Consider the following 14,628-nt stretch of genomic DNA (forward strand, 5'->3'; position numbering starts at 1 on the left):
CCTCACACAGAGCCAGTCTTTAAGTTACAATACACTGTGACTTGCTTATAAGCTCTGAATTGAAATATGAGATATAGAATGATTTTAGAATACCACATTTTGAATTCTTAATCATAATTATACTATATTTATCTCTCAGACATTTTGTTAAAAAATTATTTGTGCCCAGATTGTTCATAGACACCATCATCAAGCCCAACTAAAATGTATGGCAATATATAGACTAACATGTCAAGTCAAGTCATTTGTATTTGTATAACGCTTTTCACAAAACACATCATTTCAAAGCAGCTTCCCAGAAAATTATGCTGTAATAGAAAATTATGATATGATATGATATCTGTAATGTCTTAAAGTCTTCATTCTGCGGTTTGATTAAAAAAACGTGATTGTACAATATGCCTTATATATATATATATATATATATATACAGTATATACAGCTCTGGAAAAAATTAAGAGACCACTGCAAAATTATCAGTTTCTCTGCATTTACTATTTATAGGTATGTGTTTGATTAAAATGAACAATTTTGTTTTATTCTATAAAGTACTGATAATATTTCTCCCAAATTCAAAATGAAAATGTTGTCATTTAGAGCATTTATTTGCAGAAAATGACAACTGGTAAAAAAAAAACAAAACGGTGTTTTCAGACCTTGAATAATGCAAAGAAACAAGTTAATATTCATTTTTAAACAACACAGTATTTTTTTTTTTTTCAATTAACATTTTTATTGATATGGGTTGTGTCTCCATCTTCTGATTGGCATTGCAAGCAGGTGGGTGTGTCCAAGCCTATATAATCTAGAGGGGGTCCAATAGAATCTATGTAAAATCTTAAATTACATAAGGCACACCCTTGCATCTCTAGATGCAGACTTGAAATTTTTTAGAATTCTAACCCACACTTCCTCCTCCAATACCAAGTTTAAATCTTCTCCCATAATCTCTTGAGAGAAGTTGAAGCTCTGTCCCCCAGACTCTGAATTAGCAGGGAGAAATGCACTGATGCCTCATGACCTTTTCCGAAAGCTGTAATCACCTCTCCCTGAGTATCTGCCACTTTAGGGGTGTGTGTGCTTCTCCCAAAAACAATACAGAGCAGATGGTGCAGCTGTAAATACCTATAAAACTGAGATCTGGGAATCCCAAAATGTTGAACCAAATTTTCAAAAGATCGCAACACTCCACTCTCATATAGGTCACTGAGTGTTTTAACCCCCCTCACAATCCACTCTGACCAGCAGAAAGGGGATTTATTTATACATAATTTAGAGTTCAGCCATATGCTCGAGGCAACATACCGAGTTGCGTCAAGCATGTCCATACCAAGTGCAAATGCGAGATAACGGGATGTAATTTAACTTCTCCGATTAGTTTGATATAGGGGCAAGAACTTCCTGTTCAATACAAAACCAGGGAGGGGCTCTCTCAGGTGGAAGCGACCAGTGAGCCAAATGTCTGAGACTGAATGCACAATAATAAAACAAAATCTTGGGTAGGCCTACCCACCTTTGTCAATTGGTCTATGTAACTTATTAAAATGTAATCTAGGATGCTTACCATTCCAAATGAAGGACTTCGCTATACTATCAAATTGCTTGAAGTAAGAGAGGGGGACATCTATAAGGAGAGATTGTAACAGGTAGTTGAATTTTGGAATACAATTCATTTTGATAACATTAACCTTCCCAATCAGAGATAAATATAATAAAGCCCACCTGCTCGAAAACCTTTTTATTAAGGGGTCAAAATTTACTCTAAATAAATCAGACAAATTTGCTGGGAATAAAATGCCCAAATACTTTATGATTCTGTATAAACTTCTAGCAAAAGTGGAGCCAGTTCTGTAGCATAAGATCTAAAAAATTCAGCGGCAAAACCATCTGGCCCTGGATCCTTGCCTTAAACAACACAATATTAATGTCTGAATTTAGGAAGAGTTCAAAAATCAATATTTGGTGGAATAACCCTGATTTTCAGTCACAGCTTTCATGCCTCTTGGCATGCTCTCTACCAGTCTTTCACATTGTTGGGTGACTTAATGTCACTCCTGGTGCAAAAATTCAAGCAGCTCGGCTTTGTTTGCTGGCTTGTGGCCATCAATCTTCCTCTTGATCACATTCCAGAGGTTTTCAATGGGGTTAAGGTCTGGAAATTGGGCTGGCCATGACAGGATCTTGATCTGGTCCTCCTTACATTGATTGACCTGACTGTGTGGCATGGAGCATTGTCCTGCTGGAAAAAACAATCCTGGAGATCACTGTCAGAGCAGAAGGAAGCAAGTTTTCTTCCAGGATAACCTTGTATGTGGCTTGATCTATGCGTCCTTCATAAAGACGAATCTGCCCAATTCCAGCCTTTCTGAAATAGTGTATAGTAGTATAGTGTCTATTTTATTCGAATTGCTTGTTTAATGTTTCCCTGTTCTCATCTTTTTTAATTATTTATTTATCCCTACATCTCCTGAACATTAAATAAAATATTTGATAAACGAAATAAAAGTATTTTCCTAAGCAATGTACGCACATAATATAACATTTTGAAATAATGTAATTATAATTTACAATTATTCAAGATTATACAGTATAGAATATAGGAGCAAATCGAAATTCACTTTCCTTGATCCTATGGTGCAAGAGCACAGGATCGTACACGTGAAACACACTAGACCATAAGTCCGTGAACACATCCAAGTTTAATTGTCACAAGCACAAAAATAAAAAACAAAACAAAAGAAAAGGCTTTACATCACTGCAGTATGTATTTGTAACTCCTTAATAAAACTACAGCTTATAAAGGGTGTCCTTCTAGCCTATCAAAGTTACCTTTTTGTGTGCTTTACACGGTAAAATAACCGTTTCCATACTGCTTGCACACATTTAACCTATTCGAAGACACTGGAATGTTCCGTCCAGCAGGCGTGGTTAGCCGAAACTGAAACCGAAACCAAAAATACACATATAGGCATAAAATAAGAATGCCTGCATTACATAACAAAGAAACAAATGACGTTACACTTTAAACCCGTAATACTTAAAAGTAAAGAAAATAAACAACATACAAATAATATTAATATACATGAATTACACAAATTATTGATTTGGCTCTTACATAAAATGTATAATAATTATATATTTTAAATAATTAGATATTAATAACATATATTTATATATAATTAAAATAATCTTATCAAATTAATAAAACAAATTACATTTTAGCAAACAAATAAACAAACAAATTTATTTTTTTTAATGTGACATAACAGCGGAGTTCTATTCGCGGGGACTTCCAATTTGCAGATTCTAATACGCAGATTCGACTGTTTGAAAAACTCACCAAAAACATAGTTCTCTTAGCACACGACACTTTTTCGTAATTTCACCAACAATAAAGACTATCAATAATTTCAGAATTATTTAATACTTTTGTAATCTCATTTAATGTTAAATTAAAGACTCACTTTTGACGAATTGTAAATTCGGATATTCAAATCAATCTTCCTCGGTTATTTTCAGGCGGGTTACTTGATTGTGCTGCTGTTCACACTAAAAATTAGTAAACAAACTCTGATGTCAAAATAAACCGTGTAACTGGCTATGATGCATTTTACAAACTGCTGTATAGAAATAATGCATTAGTTTCAGTGTTCATGGGTATAAAGTGAGATTTTATTCGCTCTCTCTCTCTGTCTCATCTGAAGAATGGACCGACCATCCAGGTTCGTTAGTATTATGGACCTTTTCCTATATATGTTCTTCACATCTATACAAAATCAAAGTCTAAGATGAGGGTTGTCATATCACTTTGCCTTTGTGCTTGTGGCATAATGATGTTTTTTAGTGTTGTGTTTGTTCATGCTTCTGGAATATTTGTTATGATAATGTTCTTTTATTTAAATAGCACAATCCATGTGTAGCATTTCTGAATACCTGAAGGTGTCCTTTTTAATTCAGTAGGATTTTTAAAAAACTGTTTCTTTGTATCTGTCAGCAGAAATAGAAAAGCTGTTAACTACTCAGATTTCCAAGATGATGACGGTGAGAGATGTGATATATTTTCTAGATATGACTATAAACATGCTTGGAAATTTGTAGTGCTTATTGTTTTGTCTTGTTTTTGTGGCAGATGAGGATTTTGCCTGTGTTAAACCTCCCCCCAAAAAAGCGCGGACAATCTTCAAAGACCCTGATTCGGAGAGAAGCCAAAGGATTACAAGTGCGTCTCAAAATCATGTTGTTGTTGATCTCACTGGGTCAGGAAACAGGAAGAGGTAACACAATTTTTTACTATTAATTATGTGTTATCCTGAATTTCTTACAGAAGAGCATTGCCATTGAGCCATTGCATATATCATTTTAGACAATCACTATTGAGTATTGAATATGATTTTATATTTAAGTTTGTCTCTGGATGATAAAATGTATGAAAGCGATTTGGAGGCAGCTCTAACACTGTCATTGCTGGACGCTTCTGAAAAAGAAGAGGAAGAATGTGCAACCAGAACAGGTGTGTATGTGGTGAGATAGTCGAAATTCTTTGCCCTTCAGTGAAAAAGCTGTATTGTTTTTTTTTATTTTATTTATTTGTGCCCAGCAGATGATCACTTCAAGTCTGAGCCTCTTCAAAGTTCACCACCTGTTCTAACACACTGCAGTGCTGATGGCAAAAATTTAGGTTATAATGAACACTTCTTTTTTTCTTGTGCTTGTTGACCAAATTAAATATTTAACTTTTTTATGTTTACTTTGATCTATTGCTAAAACAAATGTAGAACTATTTGATGTATTCTCATTTTTCAGCAAACTTTTGTCAGTTGTTTTAATGGGATAGTTCACCCAAAAATGAAAATTCTTTCATCATTTACTCACCCTCATGCCATCCCAGATGTGTATGGCTTTCTTTCTTCTGCTGAATTTAAATGAAGATTTTTAGAAGAATATCTCAGCTCTAGGTCCATTCAATGCAAGTGAAGGGTGACCAGAACTTTGAAGCTCAAAAAGCACATAAAGGCAGCATAAAAGTAATCCATACGACTCCAGAGGTTAAAACCATGTCTTTAGAAGTGATTTATTAGGTGTGAGAGAGAAACAGTTCAATATTTAAGTCTTTTTTTTTTTTTGCTATAAGTTCTCTTCCCTGCCAAGTAGGTTGCGATATATACACAAATAATGCAAATCACCAAAAACAAAGAATGAGAACTCTTGGGAGAGAGGAGCACTTAGGAGGGCTGGTGAAAGTGGAGATTTTGTAAAAAAAAAAATAAAAGGACTGAAATATTGATCTGTTTCTCACCCATACCTATCATATCACTTCTGAAGACATTGATTAAACCACTGGATTCATTTTGATTACTTTTATGCTGCCTTTATGTGCTTTTTGAGCTTCAAAGTTTTGGACTCTGTTGAATTGCATTGTATGGACCTACACAGCTGAGGTATTCTTCTAATAATCTTCGTTTGTGTTCAGCAGAAGAAAGTCATACACATCTGGGATGGCATGAGGGTGAATATATGATGAGACAATTTAAATTTTTGGGTGAACTAAGCCTTTAACGAATGTCTCCTTTTGACATCGTAGATGAAGTTCAGCCACATCCGGATTCCCCTCCTGTGCTGTCAAACTGTAACACTGATGGCAGTAGTTTAGGTAATGCATGTTTTTTTTATGCTTATTCTGTCAGATATTAGCTTGAGAAGATCATATCTGATATTCTGACTATTTGACTCATATTTGAATGATGTTGTATCATTCTCCATGAATTTGTGCCTTTGTGTTTCAGGGTTGAATGTGATCATCAGTATGCAAGCCTCCCCTCACAGTGTTCCCAAACAGAGAAAAGCTTCTACGAAAGCCACAGAGCAGCAGAGAAAACTTCCAAAGGAGGAGAATGACCATGGAGAAGATGAAGACTATCAGCCACAAAACACACCAGGTTCATTTTAGAGAGACGTGGACTGAGGCCATCACTGCAATAATGAAACCAGCCTAATATTTCTTAAGCATTCACATAATGAGTTGTAGCACTGCTGATATAGAGCAATGCAGACATTTATAAGGTTGTTCCTGTTGCAGATTCAGAGAGCGATGCAGACTTAACTGAGGAAGATGAGAGTGAAGATGAGACGTTCACAGTGAAGAACAAAAAGAAGACGGTGAAACAAAAAACAGAAAAAAAGATCCCACAGGCAGGAAAGGACAAGAAAGAAAAGAAAGTGAAAAAGCCAGTAAAGGCTTCCAAAGCAAAAATCACAGGTTGCCTTCCGTAGCAATACTAGATTACTGAGTTTGAGGGTTTTCTTTTTGTCTTGTTGATTCATTAATTTTTAATTATTTTCAAATCCACAGTATTTACATGTTAGTTGATGAATTGCAATCTGGTTTCACTCTCTCTGTCAGCCTCCACACCAGTGATTAGTCAGAGTCCAGCTGCCTCTGTATCTGGACTAAAGAAGACCCCCACTACTCCACCTCTCTCTAATCCTGCACTCTGCTCCAGTCCTGTAGGGGGCATACTGCCAAAGTGGAATCCACCAGGTAAGATTGATCACTGAAATCATCCATTTGAAGTTTTGGATGTGCATACGTTCTCAGGACAGTGATTAAAGAAAACTTTCTTATGATTTGTCACCCTTGTGTAACTTCATGTCCAGGTCTTGTTAGCAGGAGTCCTGGTGCATCTCAGAATGCAGTTGTGAAGTCTCCTGGACAGGGCCTGCGATTAGGACTTTCCCGCCTGGCCAGAGTCAAACCCTTGCACCCTAATGCTGCTGCTCACTAAACACACTTGTTTTATAGACACAATGTAATTGGAAACTGCTCAACATTTTTATGGGGGGAGACTTGGTAGTTTCCCCTTACAGAGAGAATTTCTAGAAAGTCCATATTAAGATTTTTTTTGAAAGCTCTTTCATTCTTTACTACTTTCTCCAGCTTTGTATTGTTGTAACTTTTTTAAATGTAATTTTTAACACTTTGTAAATAGGCACGTCACTACACATTAAAGATTGAGGATATGCTAAAATTTGTATATGCTTGATCTTAGCATAAAATTTTATATTTGCAAAGAGGTTTGTGTTTGCTCATTATTGTAGTTATGGTATCTACAGTCAGGGTATTTACTGTAATACTCATGCAATGTTTCCCTCTAGGGACCAAAGGGCTGTCGAAAAATTGCTTTCCTCTCTAAACAGTGAGTGCTATCATCTCATGACCTTTTAATAACAAATTATTTAAAAACATGACAATGGGCTCCACTTGCCTACTAAAGAAAAGAGTACTGTTTTCTAAAGCTTCTTTGGATCAATATGTATTGTGAAAAGTGCTTTGCAAAAAAAAAAAAAAAAAAAAAAAAACAGAAACTGAAAACCAGCTCGTCAACACTTGTGTACAGAGCAATTGCAGACAAAAAGGTTGTGACAAATCTGTGTCAGTAATAGTTAAAGAGTCTGTACATTGTATGAAATTTGATTATTTAAGGAGGGGTTTCCACAGAAATTAAATATTATCATTTGTAATCTCTCAAAAAGTTGATTGGTGCTGTATGCCCTTGTAAATAAAGACTTGTACTATCCCTTTTCCCTAGTTTGTTGAACTGTACATTAGAGTTATTTTCTTGATAATCATTTTCAGAATTGATTTCTATTTTGCAAAATAATTATTGGTTTCTTTAGTCCCTTTCATAATCATTGCTTCAGGCTAAATCAAATGTTGATTCATGGCTTAAATCATAAAAACACACATGGCACAAGACAGACACATTTGATAACTTTTTGTCACATCAATTAGATGTAGTAAATCTAGCAGATCATTTATATACTTCTATTCTGCCCCAAATCCAGTATAACCACAGTGGTTATGGACTGCAGTGTGGGAGATTGGCTACATTTATTGATTTATAAAATGAGAGGAAATGAGTGTTGTAAACAGCGGTAACAACTGGTATTTTATTTGAATATGAAGAAGTTGAAAGCCTCTCCCATTGCCAAACACCCTACAAGCCATACCAGGATTCAATGTCCTGGTGTTCCCTTCCCTTGCAAACTTTAGAAAGACTAAAGGGTGGCACCTTTTTTCCATATAACTACAGTCACAATGTGCAGCATTGGTGGCTTGTTAATACAGATTCACCACTAGGCATGAAGATAAGACTTTTTCCTTTATGTCAATGAGTATGTTACAGTGATAAAGATAAACAAATCTTAAACAGTTGCCAAACATTAGTGGTGCCACTTTTGTACACAACAGCTACAAGAGTAAAGACCAATGACAGCCTCAGCCACAGGCAAAACAAAAATCGACAAAGGAAAACATCTTTATCTAACCACAGCTATAGGCAACAAAGCTCTGTAATTTTTTTGCAGTGTCCACACCATCAATGTTCAGATCATGATGAGAGTAAGCCGTGTGAAGAGTCTGTTTCCAGTCTTGGCTGTCACTGTAGTGTTTCTCTATGTGAGCTCTGTCAAGTGGAAAATCCAAACCCAAGAGAAACAGTTTCACCAGGTCCAGCAGAACTTCTCACTACACAGCGCACTTCTCCTCAACAGGCTGGAGAAACTGGAGGCTCATGTACATGTAATAGGTGAGTTACTAATGTCTGTTTAGTCAATTTGACAAAAGAATTTAATTATTGTTTCATGTTAGATTCCAAAGACTCATATTCTGCTTTAACATAACTTGTATGCACAATATTATGTGACGTGAAATTTAAAGCAGTAGCCTGTGGATATGCTATATACTGTATATATATATATATATATATATATATATATATATATATATACAAAATCTACAATACTTGCATTTTGTGTGACCACATATAAATTGAGACAATACATTGAATTTGTGTGTTTTTGAAAAGTAATCTGTCACACCATAAGACCACTTAAAATTAACTAATTAAGTTTATAAAAAGTTTCTTAAAATGGTTAAAAAAAATTCAATAAAAGAAATGGTGACAGGTTATTTGATCTAAGATATATATACTGTCCCTTTAAAAAAGTATAGCCATTATACATAAACAATATATGTTAACATAATTTTGGTGTAGTAAAAAAAGTTCTAGTTCTTTCTACTTTCTTGTGTAAAGTTCTTTCCAAAACTGTGATTACATGGTTTCCTTGTACAATGTTGTAAAAATGTATGTAACTTTACTCAAAAAAGATGTGGTATAGGCTACTTTGGAAACAGTATGTATTTTAGTGTTTATGGACTGGCTCCATTCACACTGGTAAAAATAACTAGTAAGATTTACTTATTTTTATTTCACAAGTTTTTACACAGTTTTTAGTTAGTCTTAATAGGATAAATGTAAGTAAAATCTACTTCATGACATAATATTGATTAAAGTAAGTTTAACTTAAACATTTTAGTAAATACAGAAACTTTTACTTACAAATATGATATATATGGTACTTAAATAAACTTAGTAACATTTAAATGAACATATTATTAGGACAAGTCCTTTTTTTGAATTTTCTTTACAAACACATATATTTATATACCACATGACATATGAAAGCCTCCGACGGGGAATCTTAATGCATGCTATATGTTGTCTATGAGACAACATCATCCTGCATTACTTGCAAACAGTGAAACCATGCAAGCTTATTAATTATTCAAGCCCAGTGCATTCTGGGAACACCAGCTTCAAACAATTAAGTAAAATTAACTTATTTTATTTGCCAGTGACATTTACAAACATTAGCTAATAAAACGACCAGGTTTTATACTTAATGAGTTATACATGATGACACATTGTAAAGATAACAAACAATCATAAATAATAATTACTTATAAGCTACAGCATACATTTTTACATGTTTGAATGTAGAATTTATTTAATATTTCCAAGTTCACACTTAAACTAACTTATTCAATGTAGAAAGTTATTAATATTTTCTGCAATATTTACTTCACCATAAAAATTTTTTTGCAGTGCACTTCCATTGTAAGTGCTTTACTGTAATAGATTTACTTTTTAATAAATGAGAGCTGAAATTATTTTTGTGGTAATCAACATCATGACACAAGCTCAACTTGTATTTAACTTGTATTGAATATTCCTTTAAAATTCATGGACATGTCATATTTCAAACACCCTGACATGAATGATATTCAAATAGACACTCACACAAATCTGTTGACTTGAGCTGTATTGTTTTGAATTTGCTGGTGTAACTCTCCTTATTAGAATTATTAGGTTCTAATTGAAATCATACGGATGTGCAATCCCTGCAATTTCAGTGACTCTGAACCACAAATAAAAATATATTTTTTTGGAACAACTAATACGAATTCTTGCAGAAGGAAGAAGCTTCAAATTGAAAGGTGAGAAGAAGCCATCAGAGAAGCTGTTCCCAAACTCACAACTCTTCAGCAAATGGACTGTGGAGCTTTCCGAGGAAGACCAGAGAAAAGCTGAAGATCTCTTTCAGAAATACGGATATAATGCCTTCCTCAGTGACCAAATCCCTCTGGACAGAGATCTGCCAGAGACTAGAGACTACAGGTGTGTCTCAGCGGTTTATGTAAATGCTCAGTATTTCAATACCTGTCTGTCTTGTGCAAAATGCACAAAAATGATTGAGCTATCTGTTTTGCATTTGTCATTGCTCTGTAGATGCATTGGACGTGAATACCCCCCCAATCTTCCCACCGTCAGTGTGGTGTTGATTTACCTGGATGAGGCTCTGTCTGTCATTCAAAGAGCCATTTGCAGTATCATCAACAGAACTCCAGCCCACCTGCTCAAAGAGATCATATTGGTGGACGACCACAGCAGAAATGGTTTGTTTTTCTCAAAGTTCAGTCAGCATATCCTGCTTGGTGATTATTGTATGGAATACTGCTAATCAAAATATCGACTAAAGGAATTAAGTCTTATGATAAAGACTGTTCAGCAGAGAATGAACCTGACGGTCAGAGTAAATAGTTTGATTTGTGCCTTTTCATGTACTGCCCAATATGGATTTTTTTTTTTGCACAGTTAATTTTGGACACGTCTTTTCTACAGAAGATCTGAAGTCACAGCTGGATGTCTATGTCAGCTCCATTAATGAGAAGCACCCAAGCCTGGTGAAGATGGTGACACATTCAGAGCAGAGAGGCCTCACTCAGGCGAGAATCTCAGGGTGGAAGGCTGCCACAGGGGATGTGGTGGCTATTTTGGATGCCCACATTGAAGTCCATGTCAAATGGTGTGAAATACTCAGTTGCCTTTACCTGATGCTATACTTAAACACATGTAGGGACTACCACCCCTGGCGTAGCGACTTGAATCCAGGGTGTGCTGAGTGACTCCAGCCAGGTCTCCTAAGCAACCAAATTGGCCCGGATGCTAGGGAGGGTAGAGTCACATGGGGTAACCTCCTCCTAGTCGCTATAGTGTGGTTTTCGCTCTCTGTGGGGCACATGGTGAGTTGTGCGTAGATGCCACAGAGAATAGTGTGAAGCCTCCACATGCACTATATCTCCGCGGTAATGTGCTCAACAAGCCACGTGATAAGATGCGTGGATTGACGGTCTCAGACGCAGAGGCAACTGAGATTCATCCTCCGCCACCCGGATTGAGGCGAGTCACTACGCCACCACAAGGACTTAGAGCGCATTGGGAATTGGGCATTCCAAATTGGGGAGAGAAGAGGAGAAAATAAAAAAAGAAGAATGAAACCATGTAGGAACATGGAAATAGACAAAAGGAAAGTATATGGTGTATAAAATGTGTTCACTTTCTTACTCTCTCATTTTTAGGGCGGAGCCTTTGCTTGCCCGTATCCAGGCTGACCGCACGTTGGTCCTGAGTCCTGTGTTTGACAGAGTGAATTTCTATGATTTGCAAGTGACGCACTATCCTGCCGCTGCCCATGGTTTTGACTGGGCTCTCTGGTGCATGTACGAGGTGTTTCCACCAAAGTGGTATGACCAAAATGACCCGTCACAGCCAGGAAAGTGAGTGTGTTAAGTATTTATTTATTTTTTTCCAATGATCTGTTCTATTGTATTCTACTCTATTGAAAGCATTCTCTTGCACTGTTCTCCAGGAGTCCCTCTGTAATGGGCATTCTCGTGGTTGATCGTCTGTTTTTCGGTGAGATTGGAACTCTGGATGGAGGGATGCAGGTGTATGGAGGAGAGAATGTTGAATTAGGCATACGGGTAATGCACATGACTTTTATTATACTACCTTAAAAAGAATATTTCATATTATTTGTGGTGCTTGCTGAGGCACCATTACTTGCTATGATTATTACTATTGCTCATACTGCACATTAGGATTTTTTTCATTCTGTTACTGTTCTAAGTGATCAAACTCAAGATTTTTACCTGGCATAAAGCCAAAAAAATAAAAATAAAAAATCTCATCAACAGGGACCCAAACCATCTAGGAATCACAATATCAGACTTTGCGGTGAGCCTAGTTGACCTGGGTCAGTAGGCAACTACCGTGAATGCTCTGGCAACCATCCAGAACACCTTAGTATTGTGGCCAAATATTTTGCCTGAGTAATCACCACTGATGTTTTCTTCAGAAATGTAAAATTCGTAATGCCATTCTTTTTGTGAAAATGAGGGATGACTTGAAATTTTATGTGGTATTTTTCCATAGATGCTGTCCATAAACATATTAATTAGTAAATAGCCATATTGCACCATGTTGACTTTTTTTCTTTGCTGTGGTTTGGTTCAGGTGTGGCTATGTGGAGGAAGTATAGAGATTGTTCCTTGCTCTAAAGTTGCCCATATTGAAAGGGCGCACAAACCCTACATGCGCGACTTGAGCATTACAATGAAGAGAAATGCCCTCAGGGTGGCAGAAGTTTGGATGGATGAATACAAGAGAAATGTCAACATCGCCTGGAATCTTCCCATACAGGTATAAACAAATGAACTGGGTAAATCCCCTTCGCATTTAATCCGAAAGATTCAGTCAACTGGGGGTAAAATAAAAAATAAAAATTTCTCTAGCCCAAATTCTGTGACCCTTTAAGTGAAATTTGTATGGCAAGAAATACACTGCCCCATTGCTTTTTTTCTCTGTTAGATTTATGATCAGCAAAAATCCTGTATATCTGTTCTCATGTTCTCCTGCAGAACCATGGGATCGACATCGGAGATGTGTCAGAGAGAAAAAAACTGAGAGAGAAGCTAAAATGCAAACCATTCAAATTGTATCTGGAAAATGTCTATCCTCAGTTAAATCCAACAGATGATATAGTTGGTTATGGAGTGGTGAGTGATTTGCTGTGCTATGAATTTTAATTTTTTTACACAAGAATAAAAAGTAATGCTTTGCCGTAATTTCCTTATTATGTTCACACAAACAGCTGATTAATGATCTGCAAACAAGTTTATGCTTGGATCAGGGACCAGTTGAACAGACCACTCCCATTTTATATAAATGTCATTTCTCATTCTCACAGGTAATAGAATTCTCTTCTGTTTTCAATCTTTTCATGATTTTTTAAAAAAAAATTTTTTTTTAATGTTTACTAAACTTCAGTTTCACTTCTCACAGTTATTTTACTATACAGAAAGAGGTGAGATATTTATGGGTCCTCTTGAATCCAATACATACAAAAGGACCCGTTGTTTAAGTGATCCAGGTTCAGGGAGGGTCCCGGAGCTCTACTTGTGTTCAGATACTAAAAAGCTAAAGCGACACATGTACTGGGACTTCAAACAGGTGAACAAATCACGACATACTGAAAATACTATTCATATCAAAGCATTGCCAGGAAGCAACACAATCTAATCATTTAATAATAATTTTTAGGGCCAGGCCATACAGAACAGAAATACCAAACGCTGTCTGGAGATCAGCTCTGACCAGGATGGAAATTATGAGCTTTTTATTCTGGAGTGCAGCGGCCAGCACTGGAAGATACAGCACGTAATTAAAGACTTCTGAAAGTCAGAAGGCCAATTGTTCACATACATGCTGCTGGCACTTTGATTGAAGCATCAGGGATTAAACTTTACATTAAAAAGTACATTTCTTTGGCATTGTGCCTATTGCTGACCTTTTAATTATTTTTAATCAAGCCCCCATTGTGAAGTTTTTAACTTTAAAAGGCCATTAATGACAATCTGGCAACCTTTTTAAACAGATGGAGAGTTTTTTGACGGCTTTAACTGGTTTGTTCTGCACTGCTAGAAGAGTAATTAAGGTTGAAGGAAGAGAGAATATCCAGTTATTGACATAGTTATTATTGAAATGTTTGAATTTGTAGATAAAATATGTTTCTTAAACTGATGAAAGCAGCTATATTATCAGAGAGTGATAATATTAAAAATTCCAGTTTTTCAGAAGTGAGACATATTTATGTAAATAGCTTATATGTGAACTCTATTCTTCAAACAAAAAATTGCAGTATTGTAATTTTTGTAATAGCTGTTGGATAAACAAGGTAACACAATAAAATCACACTGGGATACATTTAGATGTTTTACATGTAGTTTACATTTTGCTATGAAATCATTTTATCGTTTCCTGTTTTTTCTATCACATGATTGTGTTTTATAATAAGTTTTCATATATGTAACAGCCCACTGTGGGGCATTTTGTGACAAAACATCATTTATTAAAGGCATAGTACACCCAAAAATCTAAATTATGTATT

At 35.8% G+C, this 14,628-nt stretch overlaps 2 protein-coding genes across 5 annotated transcripts; both read left to right on the top strand.

The window, feature by feature from the left end:
- Positions 1-3,513: 3,513 nt before the first annotated feature.
- rad51ap1 (RAD51 associated protein 1) lies at positions 3,514-7,369 on the top strand. 2 transcript variants are annotated; one of them, XM_051690524.1, is made up of 10 exons: positions 3,514-3,722; positions 3,995-4,041; positions 4,130-4,274; positions 4,404-4,510; positions 4,601-4,678; positions 5,582-5,650; positions 5,784-5,936; positions 6,077-6,256; positions 6,401-6,538; positions 6,655-7,369. In XM_051690524.1, the coding sequence occupies exons 1-10, from the start codon at positions 3,706-3,708 to the stop codon at positions 6,780-6,782; spliced, it is 1,062 nt and encodes a 353-aa protein (XP_051546484.1). In that variant the 5' UTR covers positions 3,514-3,705; the 3' UTR covers positions 6,783-7,369. The 2 variants fall into 2 exon arrangements, with proteins under 2 accessions (XP_051546484.1, XP_051546485.1); XM_051690525.1 differs by having other exon boundaries at positions 3,998-4,041.
- galnt8b.1 (polypeptide N-acetylgalactosaminyltransferase 8b, tandem duplicate 1) lies at positions 7,054-14,603 on the top strand. Of its 3 annotated transcripts, none has more exons than XM_051690521.1 (12): positions 7,054-7,193; positions 8,365-8,585; positions 10,313-10,517; positions 10,629-10,795; positions 11,022-11,205; positions 11,759-11,956; positions 12,049-12,163; positions 12,696-12,881; positions 13,100-13,237; positions 13,333-13,428; positions 13,524-13,691; positions 13,782-14,603. In XM_051690521.1, the coding sequence occupies exons 2-12, from the start codon at positions 8,390-8,392 to the stop codon at positions 13,914-13,916; spliced, it is 1,788 nt and encodes a 595-aa protein (XP_051546481.1). In that variant the 5' UTR covers positions 7,054-7,193; positions 8,365-8,389; the 3' UTR covers positions 13,917-14,603. The 3 variants fall into 3 exon arrangements, with proteins under 3 accessions (XP_051546481.1, XP_051546482.1, XP_051546480.1); XM_051690522.1 differs by having other exon boundaries at positions 11,025-11,205; XM_051690520.1 differs by having other exon boundaries at positions 7,153-7,193; positions 10,995-11,205.
- Positions 14,604-14,628: the final 25 nt, after the last annotated feature.

The sequence above is a fragment of the Myxocyprinus asiaticus genome, chromosome 47 (genome assembly GCF_019703515.2).
Source record: "Myxocyprinus asiaticus isolate MX2 ecotype Aquarium Trade chromosome 47, UBuf_Myxa_2, whole genome shotgun sequence".
Lineage (NCBI taxonomy): Eukaryota > Metazoa > Chordata > Actinopteri > Cypriniformes > Catostomidae > Myxocyprinus > Myxocyprinus asiaticus.